Genomic DNA, 19,218 nt, shown 5'->3' with positions numbered 1-19,218 from the left:
CCTACCTCCCTCCCCACCCCATCCCTCTGGGTTGTCCCCAAGTACCGGCTTTGAGCGCCCTGCTTCATACATCAAACTTGCACTGGTCATCTGTTTTACATGTGATAATATGCATGTTTCAATGCTATGCCTCAAATCATCCCACCCTCACCTTCTCCCACATAGTCCAAAAAGTCTCGTCTTTACATCTGTGTCTCTTTTGCTGTCTCTCATATAGGGTCGTTGTTACTGTCTTTCTAAATTCCATATATATGAGTTAATATACTGTATCGCCATTTCTCTTTTAGACTTAATTCACTCTTTATTTTTTATGATTAACATGTGTTGATTTGTATTAGGAAAAAATTAAGTCAAACAGAAATAGAAATATATTTTCATTTGGTTTTAGTTTGAGATTGTTTTAAAAAGTTAATGTTAATGAGAGTGCATGATGCATACTGGGAGTGTTATTGTAACATCTTTTAAAAAGATGCAGTTTTTGTTAGTTCCGGATGGAATCCAAATTTTTCTATGTAATGTCTGCGTTTTAGACCATTAATGGATTCTATTAGATATGTAAATACCCTTTGTATGCAAATGAAAATAGTATAATTAAGCATTTCACAAAATTAAAAATGTCATTTAAAATACTCCTTTTCCTTAGTGCGGTGATAGAAATTAGATGTCAGAGACTAAGCCCACTTGAGCAGTGTTAGAGGGAGGGAATGTGGAGTGGGAAAAAAGCTTGGTCTTGCATGCGTGCATGCTAAGTTGCTTCAGTCACGTCTCACTCTTTGCAACGCTGTGAGCTGTAACCTGCCAGGCTCCCCTGTCTATAGGATTCTTCAGGCAAGAATGCTGGAGTGCGTTGCCATGCCCTCCTCCAGGAGATCCTCTCAACCCAGGAACGAAACCCACGCCTCTTATGTCTCTTGCATTGGCAGGCGAGTTCCCAGCGCCACCTGGGAAGCCCTTCTGAACTTGAGTTTTATGATCATGAATATAATATTGAACCTTTTTGAGCCTTTGTTAAACATCTGTAAAATATAAACATTTTCCCACCTTTCTATGGGGTTGTGAAGACTTTAACCCTTTGCTGATCACAGCAAGTATTTAATAAATGATAACTTGGATGGTGGTTTTACATGACTTGCTTTGTGTTATGTATCTTTAGGATATATGTTAAGGGAGTTTTCTTTATTTACTTATGTGATTGCTTTCATTTGACTTGAGACCTAGGTTATTTTTTCAAGTTGCATGTATATGTATATTATATATACTTAGTGCCAGAGTATAAAGATGTTGTATACAACAGGCCTAATTTATCAGTGAAAATAATAACTTCCACTTTTGAGAATATTTTCCACCTTTGGTTGGGGTGATTTTGTTGTACTGTTTTGGTAAGTTTATGATTTGAAAAGTTCCTGCTTTTTGTTGAAGTATGGTTGATTTACAGTGTTCTATTAGTTTCAGTTGTTCAACACTGTGATTCAGTATTTTTATAGATTATATTCATTTAAAGTTATTGTAAAACACTGATTATATACCCTATCTTGTACTTTGCATCCTTGATCTTATTTATTTAATAATTAGTAGTTTGTACCTGTTAATCCTCTTCCATTATCTTGCTCCTCTCTTACCCCTCTTCCCAATGATAACCACTAGTTTGTTCTCTGTGACTATAAGTCTGTTTCTGTTTTATTATATCCATTTGTTTGCTTTATTTGGGGGATTCCATATATAAGAGAAAATATACAGGATTTGGCTTTTTCCCTCTGACCTCACTAAGCATAGAAGTTTCATAATAAGCACAGCTCTATGGCTCAACTCATTTTCTAACCATGTCTCTAAAGTACTAGCCAAAAATATATACTCCATAATCATATTGTCTGGATTTAAATTAGGCTGTATCACTACTATCTACAAAACTGCTAATCGTCATGATCTTGACTTTCTAACTTCAGGAAAGTTATTTGATTCTGTGTCTGTTTCCTAATAGTTAAAATGAAAGTAATAACAATATATACCTTTTAGTGCAGTTCAAAGGACTAAATCAATGATCATATGTAAGGGACTTACCTCAGTGTACATTGTATAATAAGCCCTCAGAATACTACTTTTGTCCTTTTTTATCAAGATATAATTGACATAGAACATTTGTGTTAGTCTTAGGTATGCAACAATGTTTTATATATCTGCATATAGTGAAATGATTACCATAGTTTAGTTACAGTCTATGACCACTCAGAGTTACAATCTTTTCTTGTAATGAGAATTTTAAGATCTACTCTCTTAGCAACTTTCAAATATACAATACAGTATTGTTAACTACGGAGAAGGCAATGGCAACCCACTCCAGTACTCATGCCTAGAAAATGGACGGAGGAAATGAAAATGCTTCTCCTGCCATGGACGGAGGAGCCTGGTAGGCTGCAGTCCATGGGGTCGCCAAGAGTCAGACACGACTGAGCGACTTCACTTTCACTTTACACTTTCATGCATTGGAGGAGGAAATGGCAACCCACTCCAGCGTTCTTGCCTGGAGAATCCCAGGGACAGTGGGGCCTGGTGGGCTGCCGTCTATGGGGTCGCACAGAGTTGGACACGACTGAAGCGACTTAGCAGCAGCATTGTTAACTATACTCACTATGTTGTACAATCTGAAGATTTACTTAATCTTATAACTGAAAGTTTGTATGTTTTGACTTCATTCATTTGACCACAGATATTGTATTACATCTTGTTACCTTCGTTTCATCATTCATTTAACCTATACTTATTGAGTGCCTACTGTATGCCAGGCACAGTACCAGATACCGAACCATCACTGAACAAAACAAAGTCAGTGCCCTCATGAAAGTTATGTTCTAGTGCAGGAAATTACAAATGAATATTGATACCAGGAACCGATGATAGACAAATCCTATGAAGAAAAATAAGAAGATGGCAAATAATGGTGTTATGTAAGGTTGGATGTTCATTTTAGCTGAGACCATGCAAGTACCTGGAGAAGAATATTCTTGGCTAAGGAAACAAGAGTCTTGAGGCAGTACCATTCCTGATGAATGTGAAGAGCAACAACATCCTGAACTCCACTCCTATATCAGACTGTCTCCTGGAACTCTCCACTTGTGTTTCCACCATAAGCATTTCCAAAATAACATTCTACAACAAAACTCTTATGCTCCTTGTATACATAAAATTGGCTGTTAGAGTGTTCAGTAACTGCACAACTGCTCAATCTAACCTATAAGTAAACCCTATCAGTTCTACTGTTTAATATGCCCACTCCATCCACAGTGGAGTGAACAACGGAGAGAGTAATGTCAGATGAGGTCAGAGAGGTTGATGATGTGGGGCTTAGTAGACTGTGATAAGGACTTTGGATTTTACCCTGAATGTGATGAGAATGCAAGATTTTGATAAGAGGAATGATATGATGTGGTTTATATTTTTTAAAATTGCTGATTTTGTAAAGAAAAGATTTTGAGACCATAGAAGCTGGAAGAATATTTAAGAAGCTATTTCATAATGCAAATGAAAGCTATGAGGAGGCCTTAGATTAAGTGATGGTGATGGGGAGAAGTGATTGGATTGAGATTAATATGGGTATATTTGAAAGTAGAGCTGATAGGATTTACTGATGTATTAGATGTGAGCAGTTATGCAGATAGTGGCACCACTTACTAAACACCCTAAGGTCAATTTTTAATGTATATTAGTAGCATAACAGCTATGTTGTAGAGTATTATTTTGGAAATGCTTATGTTGGAAATACTCCACTTAAGTAGAGATTTTCAGTAGATAGTTTGATATAGAAATAGAGTTCAGGGGAGAAGTCTGAATTAGAGATAAAAATTTGGGAATTGCCTCTGTGAATGATATTTCAAGTCACTGTACTTGATAAATAAGTTTGAATAGAGAAGAAGGACGTTATGAGTATAAGTCTGAGATGTTTAATCTTTATCCGTCAAGAAGAGGAAAAGGATCCAGCAAAGAAGACTTAGAAGGTACAGCTGGAGTTAGGAGGAGAGTGTGTTATCTAGAAACCTAATGAAGAAAGTGTGTCAGGAAGGAAGAAGTGATCTACAGTTCTAATGATGTTGGAAATTTAAGGAGAGGGTCTAAAATAATTTCTAGGAGGGAGAATGTAGACAAAGTAGATTAAGGCTGCTAGATGGCCTGGCAGTTCTAGAGCCCATTTGAGGTGTGAGGTCATAAATTTAAACTGAGATCTTGTCACCATGGTTTGTGATTATAGCCATATTAATCTGCTCAGTTACGAGTACAAACTAGAGAAAGAGTTAGATTTAGGGTTGAGATTTTTCCATGCAGGTATGAAAGAATAGAGGGACAAGGGAGTTGTGTACATGCAGGAGAGTAATAATAATGAGGTGCCATAAAATCCAAGATGGCTAAGGAGGGAAGTGGGGCCAAACTCTGTGTACTTCAGCCAGACCAAATTTCTGCTGCCACTAGCCACATTCTGCTTTCTCACCTCTGCCTGTTTTCTGGGATGCCCTACTCCTTTCTCCTTCCTGCCACCTTTCGCAACTACCAGCCCAAACAAACACACACATACCCAATATCCATATGTTCAAATTCAATCCATCCTTCAAGGGATAGCAGACATGGTGCTTCCTTCTTAAAATCTTTCCTCATCACCCCAAGTGATCCTGTTTGCCCTTTTGAGCTCCTGTGGTACCAAGCTGGGTTTTATAGATTTGAGTATGGTATTTTACCTCTCCTACTGCAGTGTGGGGTTGCAGGGCACTTGAGTATGTCCCTGTATCCTTACCATTTAGCTCAGTTGATGTGCAGCAAAGTTTGACAGGTCCATCAAAGTCTCAAGTAAAATGATTTCTTCAGTGTTTACCAAAGCAATTTTTGAAGCCAGTATTTCATAGAGGTTACTTTTACTTTCATCTGTGTATTCTTTTCTATTCACTGTAGTCTGTAGCAGTGCCATGTTATTTTTAATTATTATTTCATTTATTTATCTTGCAGGAGCACCTTTCCTTAAAGAAATATGTTATTGACATTGTGGTTGAAAGTACAGCTCCACCAGAGCCTTTGAAAGATGGAGAAGAGCGGCAGAAAAATAAGAAGAAAGCCAAAAAGATAAAAGCGCGGATGAACTTCAGGTACCATGAAAAGAAAAAAGTGAAATTGTTAGTCTCTCAGTCATGTCTGACTCTTTGTGACCCCGTGGACTGTAGCTCACCAGACTCTGTCCATGGAATTCTTCAGGCAAGAAGACTGGAGTGGGTAGCCATTTCCATCTCTAGAGGATCTTCCTGATCTAGGGATCAAACCCAGGTGTCATGCATTGCAGGTGGATTCTTAAGAGTCTGATGCTGGGAGGGATTGGGGGCAGGAGAAGAAGGGGACGACAGAGGATGAGATGGCTGGATGGCATCACTGACTCGATGGACGTGAGTCTGAGTGAACTCCGGGAGTTGGTGATGGATAGGGAGGCCTGGCGTGCTGTGATTCATGGGATCGCAAAGAGTCGGACACGACTGAGCAACTGATCTGATCTGATCTGATCTTTACTGACCAAGCCACCAGGGAAGCCCTCAGGAACTATAAATGTGCTTAAAAACAAAGAAAAAGTTTTAGTTGTGTATCATTTTTAATGTAAATCCAAGGAAGACTGTCTGCCCCTCTCCAAAAGTTTGAACTTGTTTGCTTCAAGAAAGCCTTGAAAATAATACTGATGAGCCTAATTTATAGCCACTTTCTTTGATTGAGAAAGAAAACTGAATATCGATCTAAAGCCCTTGCTTTCACCTGTTAAGAGCTCTTCTTATAATTGGATGCCAAAGCCCTGCCAAACTTGTGCCTCCTTCAGCATACAATAGTATGTTTAAGTATGTGTAAACCAAGCCTATTTTTCTTTCCAACTATTGATTTTTAAATGAAGTACCAAAGAAAATCAATAGCAATCAACAAATAGAAGTCTGCTGGCTGTAGTGTCAAATCCCATGACTAGGTTTAATCAATTTGGTTGCCTGTCACAACAAGAGAAAGTTCAAGAAATATCTTGAAATGGAAAGTGAGTTGTCAGACCTGTAGTTTATCATCAGCCTCCAAAGTGACATCTGAGGATCAGACAGCTGTGTAGTACATCATTACCTCACAAGCTCTGAGCATCATCTGATGACTGATGAGTCTTGTTCCAGGACACAAATGTAGTTCCTCCTTAGAAAATAATTCTTTGCTATTTGAAGAAAGGTTGTCTGAATATATTGTTGCACCTTTATTCCTAAATGGTTAGAAAAAGAGAAGCTTGACCTATGGAATTATAGAAATACAGGTCTAGAATAATGGTGAACAGGTATTATATCTCTATAGTTTCCAATTTCAGATTGTAATTAAAAGAAGATGTCCATTTCATCTTACATAATCAGTGGAAACTTGAGAATACTCATTCAAGCAAAGAATAGAAAAGGCTTTTTTGGTTGGTTTTGGGTTTTTTTGTAGTTCCTTGAAGTTTCTAAGAATAGTTTTAGAGTATATACTTTAGGGTATTACTGGCCTTCATTTCTGGTTTATGCTGAGAACTTGCTGACCTCCAGAAATGGTATTGAGTCCATTCTTTAGACCTTTCTCTTATTCCTCTATGTACACATTCCTTTGGTTAGTTCACCAGGTGTTTGTATTCTCCACCTGTTGATGACTACTGGTTTTATATCTCTTCAATTGTACTCAAATTTAGTGTATCCAAAACAAGTTCCTGCTTTCTTCTCTGCATCTGCCCCTCCAAACCTCCTTTCTAGTTTTCTCTATGTTAATAACCAGGTAAGTCTATTCTAGTTGTGTATGCCAGAACCCTTGAAATTGTCCTTGACCTTTTTCTTTCTCCCACGTCTCATCCAGCCCAACTGCAAATCATGTTAGCTTTGCTGTTAAGTACATTCAGAGACTCTTTCTCCAGCATCACTATCTCCCCCCTCAATCAAGCCTCCGTCATATCTCACCTGGATTATTACAGTACTTCCCTGACTAGTCTCTTTGTTTCTATCCTTGGCTTCTCACAGTCTATTCTAAACATGCTGGCCAAAGTGACCTGTTAACATGTCAGATCATGTCACTTCTCTTCTCAAAGCCTCAGGGCTTTTACACTCCAGTTTTCCTCTTTCTGGACAGCTCTCCCACATATATCCGTAGAGCTTAGCACTGTTACCTCCTTCAGGTCTTTGCTGAAATGTTAACCTTTTCAGTGAGGCTGTCCTTCAGGCTCTGATATATATATATATAGTAATGCTAGGTTATTAAAGGAAATCTTTAAATTATAGGAAAAATCCTATAATTCTGATGCTGCTAATTTTTTGGCATATACGTATCCTTCTATGCTTACATACCTATATCAATAATTTTTTTATTGCGGTACGATTTACATAAGTGAATGTAGAGATCGCTAATGCACAGTTTGTTGAGTTTTGTCAAACCTGCATACTCACGTATCATGTGTAAGAGTCTTTGCATTGTTTCAGGGTCTTTGTGTCTCTTTCCAGTCAGGCTTTCACCACCCTTGGCTCTTGGTAACCACTGACCTGCTTTTTATCCTCATAGGGTAGTTTTTCCTATTCTAGAAATACATACAAACGAAGCCTTTGTGGCTGACTTCTCTTACCAAGTACAGTTGATCCTTGAACAATGAGAGTGTTAGGAGCACTGACTGTCCATTCAGTCAAAAAATCCACACGTAACTGACAGTTGGTGCTCCATTTCTGCAGTTCCTCTCGGTTAAACCTCCGCGGGTTTGGCCAGCTGGGGACTGTGTGGTACTGTGGTGTTTACTACTGAAAGCAATCCAAGTATAAGGAGACCCGTGTAGCTCAGTGCCATGTTCAAGGGCCAGCTGTATACCATTTTCGAGACATATCTGTGCTTTGACTTGTGTGTGGTTTGTTTTTTTTCATTTCATTTCATACCATTGTGTGCATATTCCATAAATTTGTATCTGTTCATCTGTTAATAGACATTTGGGTTTTCACTTATTTGACATTTGTAAATTAACCTTCTATCAAGTCTTTAGGTGTATTTACATTCTCCTTTCTCTTGGATAAATACTTAAAACTGAAATTCCACATTTTTTTCACAGTGGTGGTACTATTTTACACTTCCATCAGCAACCTGGGGGAGTCCCAGTAGCTCAACATTTGTCAATACTTGGTATTTTTAATTTTTTAAATTTTAATCTTAATTCCAGTGTGAGGATAATTGTATCTCGTGATTCTAATTTGCACTTCCTTAGTGATTAATAATATGTATTGAGTATCTTTCCATGTAATTTTTCACCATTCATATCTTCCCTTATGACATGTCTTTGAAGGTTTTTGCCCATTTTAAAAGTTGAGTTGTTTGTCATTTTATCTTTGAGTTGTTTATATATTCTAGCTACATGTTCTTTGCCAGTTATGTGTTATGTGAATTTTTTTCTGAATCTGGAGCTTGGCTATACATTTTGTTAGCAATAGCTGTTGATAAGCAAATGTATTTTTAATCGTGATGATATCTATCTTATCAATATGTTCTTTTTAGGTCTTGTGCTTTCTGGGTTCTAAGAGATTTTTGTCTGACGAAAGGTTAAAAAACCTTCAGATTTTTTTTTCTAGAAGCCTTGTAATTTTAGTTTTGGCATTTAGATTTATGATCTGGCTCAAACAAATTAGTGGGTATAATATGAAGAATAGGTCCAAGTTTATTTTTCTGTATAGCCAGCCAGTTATTCCAACACTATCCACAGAAAAGATTTCCATTCCGATTACAATGTTTTAATACTTTGGTTAAAAAAAGAAAATCTCCCCTATGTGAGTAAGTCTATTTCTGGACTCTTCTATTCTACCCTGCTTTTCTATTTTGACACCTAATAAAAAATATAAATCACCCCATGAAGTCTGAATCTGCTTCTGGTCTGTTCTCTTCCATTATTTTGTTCCTTTTCACACTGTCTTGATTACGGTAGCTTTGTAGTAGGTCTTAAGATAAAGCAATAGACGTCTTCAACTTTGTTTTCTTTTTGAAGTTTTGTTTTTCCAATGTCTTGCATTTTCACAAAACTATTAAGACCAGTTTTTACTATCTAAAATTAAAAAGTCTCTTGGGATTTTGATTGGCATTGCACTGATCTGTAAATAAGCTTAGGAAGAAAGGATATCCTGATAATTTTGAATCTTCCAATTCATGATGAGATGTGTATCTGCATTTGTTTAGAGCTTATGTAATTTTTCTAGTAGTTTTTTGTAATTTTCAGTTTAAATGCTTTACAAATACTTCATTAAATTTATCCCTAATATTTTAAGTTTTTGTTTCTATTGAAAATTATATTTGTAATATTTTTTGTTGTGAACATATAGACAGAATTACTATTTGTATATTCACTAGCTATTGGGACTTTTCCAAATAGACATATGAGTTCTAATAGTTTTATAAATTTATAAGATTTCTTTATGTACATAAACATATCAGAATAAAATCAATTTTATTTGTTTTTTTCTACTTAGTATACTGTTTATTTTTTTCTATTGTCTATTGCACTGTGTTGCACCTTCTACAAAATACAAAACAGAAGCTTTGGTGCTGATCTTAGGGAGAAAGCAGTAGAGTTTTCACTATTACGTTATATTAGCTATAACATCATACCTTACAATTTCTGTAGATGTCATTTCTCAGATGGAGGGAGCTTTATTCTATTCTTAACTTCCTGAGTGCTTTTTTCTTAGATTGATATACCATATTCTCAAATGCCTTTTCTACATCTATTGAAATGCACTCTTTCATTTTTATCAGTTTGGTGCATTATGTTGACTTGTTATGGCAGCTTTAGTGAGATATAATTTGCATCCTATTCCCATGTAGGGTATATAACTCTGTACTGACTTTTGAGTGTTAAGTCAACCTTATACTCTTTTAATAAGCCCCATTTTCTCATTATATATAATTTTTTTGTATATTGTTGGATTAAGTTTGATAACTGTTTATAAAAGATTGGTACATCTGTGCTCGTGATGTATGTCGGTCTGTAGTTACAATATCTTTGGGTTTTGTAATCAAGAGAATGTTGGCTTGCTTAAGTGGGTTGAAAACTATTTGTCTGTGTTTGCAGGAGTTTCTGTAGGATTAGAATTAGTTTTTTATTTAAATTATGTATATAATCAGTGAAGTCATACTTTGTATTTCTTCTTCAGTTTTGGTATTTTGCATCTTTCAAGTAGTTTGTCCACTTGATAGCAGTTGTTGAATTTATTAACACGAAGTTGCATACATTATTCCATTATACTTCTGATTTCTAGTCCTGCACATAGGAAGCTTGGAAATCACCACTCACTCCATCCTAACAACAGGTAAAAATGTGAAAAAAGTGAAAAATCAGCAGCTCTTCTTAGATGCATAAGATACATGAGGTAACAGTGTAGGATGCAGCCTTCCAAATTGGACAGACAGATAAGCAAATAGAGAAAATCACAACGTAACAAGAGCAGAAACCTCTGTGGAAATCAGTACTGGGGTAGGAAAACCTAAGCTATAATTGATGACTCTCCAGAGGTTCAAGGTGGACGAATATGGAAGTCAGAACTACACGAGATCCCCACACTTCTGTTTACTTCACTTCTAAGAGCTTGATCGGGTTCTCAAAGTGAGTATCACTGCAAAATGCTTTTGCTTCCAGCAGGGAATAAGGAGCTGTTTTGAAATATGCCAGGGCATTTTGTTCTTCTTAAAAATGTCTGCCTTCCTACCACCACCCTGTTACCAATATGAGACCAAAATAAAATAATAGGCCAATACCACTGATGAACATAGACGCAAAAATCCTCAACAAAATTCTATCAAGCTGAATCCAACAATACATTAAAAGGAGATCAAGTGGGTTTAATCTCATGGATTTAAAGATTTTTTAGCATCCCTAAATCAATCAGTGTGATACAACATATTAACAAATTCAAGAGTAGAAACCATTATGATCATCTCAGTAGATGCAGAAAAAGCTTTGGCTAAAATCCAGCATCCATTTATGATTAAAAAAAAAAAATGCTCTTCACAAAGTGGGCATAGAGGAAACCTACCTCAACATAATAAAGGCCACATATGACAAACCCATAACTAACATCATACTCAGTGGTGTAAATCTAAAAGCATTTCCTCTAATATCAGGAACAAGACAAGGGTGTCCATTCTTGCCATGTTTATTCAGCATAGTTTTGGAAGTCCTAGCTATAGCAGTCAGAGAATAAAAAGGAATCCAAACTGGAAAAGAAGTAAAACCGTCAATGTTTGCAGATGACATCATAGTATACATAGAGAAAGATGCTACCAGAAAACTACTGGAGTCCATCAGTGAATCTGATAAAGTTGCAGCATACACAGTTAATATACAGAAATCTATTGCTTTTCCATCCACTGACAATGAAAAATGAGAAAGAGAAATTAAAGAAACAATCCCATTTATCATTGCATCAAAAATAATACCTTGGAATAAATCTGCCTAAGGAGGCAAATGACCTATACTGTGAAAAAAGCGTAAGGCACTGATGAAGGAAATCAAAGATGACACAAGAAGATGCAAAGATATACCATGTTCTTGGATTGGAAGAGTCAATACTGTCAAAATGACTGTGCTTCCCAAGGCAATCTACAAATTCAGTGCAGTTCTTATCAAATTACCAGTAACATTGTTCACAGAACTAGAATCAAAAATTTTTAAATTTGCATTTTGATACAAAAGACCCTGAATAGACAAAGCAATCTTGAAAAAGAAAAATGGAGCTGTAGGAATCAGGCTCCTTCAGACTATACTACATAGCTACAGTAATCAAGACAGTATGGTACTGGCACAAAAACAAAAATAAGGTCAATGCTGCAGGAAGGAAAAGTCCAGAGACAATCTCATGCACCTGTGGTCACCTAATCTATGACAAATGAGGCAAGAATATACAGTGGAGAAAAAACAGCCTCTTCAATAAATGTTTCTTGGAAAGCTAAACAACTAAAATATTCCCTAACACTATACACAAAATTAAATTGAAAATGGATAAAAGACCTAAATGTAGGACCTGACACTATAAAACTCTTAGAGAAAAACATAGGAAAAATACTTTTTGACGTAAATGGGACCTGCTGCTGCTACTGCTAAGTCGCTTCAGTCGTGTCCGACTCTGTGCGACCCCATAGACGGCAGCCCACCAGGCTCCCCCGTCCCTGGGATTCTCCAGGCAAGAACACTGGAGTGGGTTGCCATTTCCTTCTCCAGTGCATGAAAGTGAAAAGTGAAAGTGAAGTCGCTCAGTCGTGTCCGACTCTTAGAGACCCCATGGACTGCGACCCACCAGGGTCCTCCTTCCATGGGATTTTCCAGGCAAGGGTACTGGAGTGGGATGCCAATGGGACATACTTAAACTTAAAAGCTTTTGCACAGCAAAGGAAAGCATAAACAAGAGGAAAGACAGTCCACAGAATGGGAGAAAATATTTGCAAACAAGCGATGGACAAAAGATTAATCTCCAAAGTATACAAACAGCTCATGCAGCTTAGTATCAAGACCTAACTAGACATTTCATCAAAGAAGACATACTGGTGGCCAAGACACACATGAAAAAGATGCTCAACATTACTAATTATTAGAGAAATGCAAATCAAAACTACAATGAGGTATCACCTTACACCAATCAGAATGACCATCATCAAAAAATCTACAAACGATAAATGGTGGAGAGGGTGCAGAGAAAATGAAACCCTCTTGCGCTGTTGGTGGGAATGTAAATTGATATGCCACTATGAAGAACAGTAATGTGCTGCTGCTGCTAAGTCACTTCAGTCGTGTCCGACTCTGTGCAACCCCATAGACGACAGCCCACCAGGCTGCTCTGTCCCTGGGATTCTCTGGGCAAGAATATTGGAGTGGGGTGCCATTTCCTCCTCCAATGTATGCATGCATGCTAAGGTCACTTCAGTCATGTCTGACTCTATGGACAGCAGCCCACCAGGCTCCTCTGTCCACAGGATTCAGGATTCTGGAGAATACTGGAGCAAGTTGCCATTTCCTTCTCCCGAACAGTAATGTAGTTTCCTTAAAAAAGCTAAAAATAGAACTACCATATGACCCACTACCAATCCTACTGCTGGACATATAACTGAGAAAGCCATAATTGAAAAAGACGCATGTACCCCAGGGTTCACTGAAGCATTGTTTACGATAACCAGGATACGGAAACAACCTAAATTTCCATTGACAGATGAATGGATAAAGAAGATGTGATACATATATATATAATGGAATTTTAATCAACTGTAAAAAAGAATGAAATTGGGACATTTGTAGAGATGTGAATGGACCCACATAGAATATATCATACAATGTGAAATAAGTTAAAGGAAAACAAATATCATATAGTAACGCATATATGTGGAGTCTAGAGAAATGGTACTGATGAACCTATTTGCAGGGCAGAATAGAAATGCAGATGTAGAGAAGAACATGTGAACACAGTTGGGGAGGGGGAGAGTGGGATGCACTGAGAGATTAAGTTTGACATAAATACACCACCATGTGTAAAATGGATAGGTAGTGGGAACATGATGTATAGAACATCACAGCTTGGTGTTCTGTGATGACTTGGATGGTGGAATGTGAGGGGAGGAAGATCAAGAGGGAGGGTATATATGTATACAGATAGCTGTTTCACTTCATTGTACAGCAGAGATTAACACAACATTGGAAAGCAACTATACTTCAGTTAAAAAAGAAAGAATGAAATAATGCTATTTGCAGCAACACAGATGGACCTAGAGATTATCATACTAAGTGAGTGATATAAGTCAGAGAAAGACAAATCTCAATATCACTTATATGTAGAATCTAAAAAAATGATACAAATGAACTTATGAAACAGAAAGGAACTCACAGACATAGAAAAGAAACTTATGGTTTTCAAATGGGGTAGTTGTGGGGGGGATAGATTAGTAGTTTGAGATTAACTTTTACATACTATTATATATAAAATAAACTACAGGGATCTATAGTATAGCACAGGGAACTGTACTCAATACCTTGTAATAACCAATAATGTAAAATAATCTGAAAAAGAAAAAATACATTTATATGTTTCACTGAGTCATTTTGCTGTGCAAAATTATAGATTAACTATAATTCAACTTTTAAATAGAGAGTGAAAGTGAAATTCGCTCAGTCCTGTCCAGCTCTTTGCAACCCCATGGACTGTAGCCTGTCAGGCTCCTCTGTCCATGGAATTCTCTAAGCAAGAATAATGGAATGGGTTGCCATTCCCTTCTCCAGGGCATCTTCCTGACCCAGGGGTCAAACCCAGGTCTTCTGCATTGTAGTCAGATTCTTTACTGTCTGAGCCATCAGGGAAGCCCATAAAAGAGGGTAGTGGAATTTTAGCTTGCCCTGAGCATATCTCAACTTCTCAACTCAGCAGAAGCTTTGAAGACAATCAACTGCATCCCTGTTACAGGTACCTAATACTGGAGAAGAGCAGATCTTGTACTCAAAGAACCATAGTTGTTTTGACCTCTTGATGGTTCTCTGTAAGGTTACTTTTAAGAGTTTGTCCTTCTTTTGCCTAACTCAGAATTCTCCCAGAGCTGAGGAGGTTACCTGGGGATAATTGTCAAAACAATTTGAAGGCAAATGTATTAATTGATGATACCTGGTGCAAGGAGGGCATGGCAAGCCACTCCAGTATTCTTGCCTGGAGAATCCCCATGGACAGAGGAGCCTGGCAGGCTACAGTCCATGGGGTTGCGAAGAGTTGGACATGACTGAGGGACTAAGCACAGCACACAAGTACAAGGATATACAACTAGTATAAATAGTTGACTAATAAAAACTTGCAGGGAAAGGTTGAGGATTAAGATGCTTTGGGAAACAAAGGCTTTGAAAATCTTCCACATACTCTGAGAAATCTAGAAGGCCACATGTATCCCCAGGGATGGGCACATGATTATATAAGACCCAAGACAACCCTGGAGTCTTTTCCCTACCCGACCATCAGGCTTTTATGCAAGCAGGAAGTGAGAGCTAAGACAGTGTTGTAATCTGCCTGACTGTGTCTTGTTGGCTTGCCGCAACACAGTCACACAGCTCATCTGCAAATACTAGATTGGGACTTTTTGTTGTTATTATTTATGGTATTCAAAGAAATCTCTTGGGTCACTAGCTGATTCCTAAAATAATAGAACCAAGACTTTAGGGATCATAATGACAAAGGATATAAACTTTAGAATATTAGTTCAGAAAAGTCACTAAACAAATGTACAACAAGCAAAAACAAAGCCTGAGAGAAAAGAGAATCTGATTTCCAAAGTTGCCACATTATAATGCTTAAAATATCTGCTTTTTTAATATGGCATTGATTTTTTTTTTTTGTAACTTTAAAGACTTTATTTTGTATTGGGGTATTCAAAAGCAGAGACATTACTTTGCCAACAAAGGTTCGTCTAGTCAAGGATATGGTTTTCCTTGTGGTCATGTATGGATGTGAGAGTTGGACTGTGAAGAAGGCTGAGTGCCGAAGAATTGATGCTTTTGAACTGTGGTGTTGGAGAAGACTCTTGAGAGTCCCTTGGACTGCAAGGAGATCCAACCAGTCCATTCTGAAGGAGATCAGCCCTGGGATTTCTTTGGAAGGAATGATGCTAAAGCTGAAACTCCAGTACTTTGGCCACCTCATGCGAAGAGTTGACTCATTGGAAAAGACTCTGATGCTGGGAGGGGTTGGGGGCAGGAGGAGAAGGGGACGGCAGAGGATGAGATGGCTGGATGGCATCACTGACTCAATGGACGTGAGTCTCAGTGAACTCCGGGAGTTGTTGATGGATAGGGAGGCCTGGCATGCTGCGATTCATGGGGTCGCAAAGAGTCGGACACGACTGAGCGACTGATCTGATCTGATAGCCAGTTAACAATGTGATGGTAGTTCAGGTGAACAGTGAAAGGACTCAGCCATACATATACATGTATCCATTCTCCCTAAAACCCCCCTTCCATCCAGACTGGCATGTAACATTGAGCAGAGTTCCATGTGCTATACAGTAGGTCTTTGTTGGTTATCCATTTTAAATACAGAAGTGTGTTCTTAAGGAAAAGTTGCAAAGAAAAAGAAAATTGGCCCATACTTTGTGGGGGAGGAATTAAGAGAAAGTGTCCTTGGGAAAGCCCAGACATTGGCCTTCCTAGATAAAGACTTTAAAAATTTTAAATGTACTCAAAGAGGTAAAGGAAACCATGTGAATGATATCTAACCGACTGGAAAAGGTTAGTAATGAGATTTAAAAAAATTTTAAGGAACTAATAAATTTTTTAGCTGTAAAGTACAAAAATTGAAATGAAAAATTATTTAAAGGGTTCATCAGGTTATCTGAGCAGGTAGAAGAAAGAATTGGTGACCTTGAAAACTATCAATTGAGATTATCCTTTTTATAGAAGAGAAAGAAAAAAGAATGGGTAAAAGTCAGAGACCTGTGGGACACAACCCAGCATACCAACATAAACATAAGGGGCATCCCAGAAGGAGAGTAGAGAGAGCAAAGGGCAGAGGACATTTGAAGAAATATATCTGAAAGTTTTCCAAATTTAATGAAGTATATGAATCTGCAGATCCAGGAAGTTCAACAAACTCAAAGTAGAAGAAATGCAGAGATCCACGTTATGACACATAATCAAACACTGGAAGATAATGACAAAGAAAATCTTAAAAAAGAAACAATTCTTCATATATAAAATATCTGCAGTAAAATAACAGCTTATTTCTATAGGAAAATATGGAGGTCAGAAGCTAGTAGGATAAACATATTCATTTTCCTGGTAGAAGAAAACAAATTGTCAACCAAGAATTCTATACTTGGCAAAATTTCAAAAATGAAGGAGAAATTCATATATTTTATGATAAACAAAAGCCAAGTGTTTGTCTCTAGTAGACCTGCACTTCAGGACGCTCTAAAGGAAAAATTCAGTCTGAGATTAAAAAAAAAAAAAGTAGATGGTAAGCTGAATACACACAAAGAAATAAAAAACACTATAGAAATAACTATTTAAGTCAGTGTAAAAGTAGTATTTTTGTAACTCCTCATTTTTCCCATTTGAATTAAAAGTGAACTGCACAAAATAATAATTATAAACCTATGTTTATGGGCACACACTGTATAAAGCTGTGATTTATAATTCTAGCATAAAGAATAAGTGCTATATTGTTGTTTAGTCGCTAAGTTGTGACTGGCTCTTTTGCGACCCCTAATGGACTATACTCCATCAGGCTCCTCTGTCCATTGGATTTCCCAGGCAGATATACTGAAGTGGATTACAATTTCCTTCTCCAAGGGATCTTCATGACCCAGGGATTGAACCCACATCTCTGCTTGGCTGGCATCTTCTTTACCACTGAGCCACCTTGGAAGCCAAATGCAATATAGGAACACTTTTGTATACTACTGAAACTAAGCTGATATTAATTCTAGCTAGATTGTTGTGAAAGAAGATGTTAATTATAATTCAGGTCACCTACGAAGAAAATAAGCAACTAAACTTATATATATGTACGTATATATGTGTGAAGAAATGAGAGTGGAATGAAGCTGGTACATTTAACACATGATAAAGCAGTAATGAAAGAAACGGGGGACAAAAGAGAGCATAGGTAAAATAGCAAAATGGCAGAAGTAAATCTGTCCTTATCAGTAATTATGTTAAATATAGTTGCATTAAAGACTCCAGAATCTGTTTGTAATGCAGGAAACTTGAGTTTGATCCCTGGGTCAGGAAGATTCCCTGGATAAGGGCGTGGCAGCACACTCCAGTGTTCTTTCCTGGGACTGAGGAGCCTGGCAGGCTAGAGTCCATGGGGTCACAAAGAGTCAGACACGCCTGAGTGACTCACACTTTCACTTAAAAGACTCCAGTGAAAGATACAGGTTGGCAGAATGAATTTTTTAAAAATGATTCAACTATATGCTATCTACAAGGGACTCACTTAATTTATAAGAACCAAGCTGGCTTAATGTGAAACGAAAGAAACAGATACTTCATGAGAAGAATAACCTCTGCAAGATAATGTATCTAAACTATATTAATATAATACAACATATACTTTAAGACCAAAATTGTACAATAAAGGAAGAAGGACATTTTTTGGTGATGAAAGAATGAATCCATAAAAAATATATAACAATTAGAAACATATATGCATCTGAGAAAGCCACAAAATACATGAAGGGAAACCTGGCAGAATTGAGGGGAGAAATAGGCCGTTCACCAGTAATAGTTGGAGATTAAAGCAACTGAAACTCTATACTTTGCTGGTAGAAGTACAAATTGGAATGACCCATTTGATTAACATTTTGTAAATTAAGGTTAAGCAGGTGCTTGTCATATAGCTCAGCAATCCCACTTCTGTATTTATCTAAGAGAAATTAAGACATTTATCCATGCAGTAATTTGTCTACAAATGTTCATAGTAGTCCCAGATTGGAAAGTAAAATATCCAACTGGTAGTGGATAAACAAATTATGATATCCAGAGAATGGGACACTGTAAAGCAGTGGAAAGGAATAAACTAATAACATATTCAACATTATGAAAGACTCTCAAAAGATTTATTCTAAATGAATTAATTCAGACACAAGAGAGTATGTATGATTGTACTGATTTCCTGATACTTTATGATATATTCATAAAGCTTTAGGGGTAGAAAGTAGACAGCTGGTTGCTAGGAACGAAAGGGTACGGGAAGGGGAAAGAGACTTACTGCAAAAAAAAAACCTAAGAAAACTTTGTGAGTGGTAGAAATGCTTTACATCATGATTGTGGTTTCATTTATATTGGTAGGCCCAATTGTGAAAACTCATCAAATTATAGGTTTAAAACTTGAAGTATTTATTGTATGTAAATTATACCTCAATAAAACTGACCCAAGAATGAAAAAAATTATAAAGACAAAAAATGAACATTGTGAAACCAAAGCGTAGGGTTGGGGCAGAAAATATCTGAGGTAACGAGATTTTTTTTTGGAGTAAGAAAAAATGGAAATAAACTATTTGACATTTGTGACAGTGAGAAAATGAAACTTATGGGGATATAGTCAAAAAATTACTCAGAATGAAGTTTTAACCTTAAGTTACTTTATCAGTTGAAGTAGAAATGATCTAAACAACTCAAGGATTAGAACAATATTCTAATTTCTCCTTCCTGGAAAATGGTATGGATTTATTTATTTT

The 19,218-nt window shown here is 37.0% G+C and overlaps 1 protein-coding gene across 9 annotated transcripts in view; it reads left to right on the top strand.

Annotated features, from left to right (window-relative positions):
* Positions 1-19,218, top strand: part of SCAPER (S-phase cyclin A associated protein in the ER) — a 413,812-nt gene that overhangs the window by 164,665 nt on the left and 229,929 nt on the right. For all 9 annotated transcript variants that reach the window (XM_055556199.1, XM_055556197.1, XM_055556200.1 and 6 more), the window contains one exon: positions 4,987-5,123. In XM_055556199.1, the coding sequence (XP_055412174.1) occupies positions 4,987-5,123 (137 nt within the window). The remainder of the gene's footprint in view (positions 1-4,986; positions 5,124-19,218) is intronic.

The sequence above is a fragment of the Bubalus kerabau genome, chromosome 19 (genome assembly GCF_029407905.1).
Source record: "Bubalus kerabau isolate K-KA32 ecotype Philippines breed swamp buffalo chromosome 19, PCC_UOA_SB_1v2, whole genome shotgun sequence".
Classification (NCBI taxonomy): Eukaryota; Metazoa; Chordata; class Mammalia; order Artiodactyla; family Bovidae; genus Bubalus; species Bubalus kerabau.
Note: the sequence above shows the minus strand (reverse complement) of the source record. Positions and strands in the feature narration are given on the sequence as shown.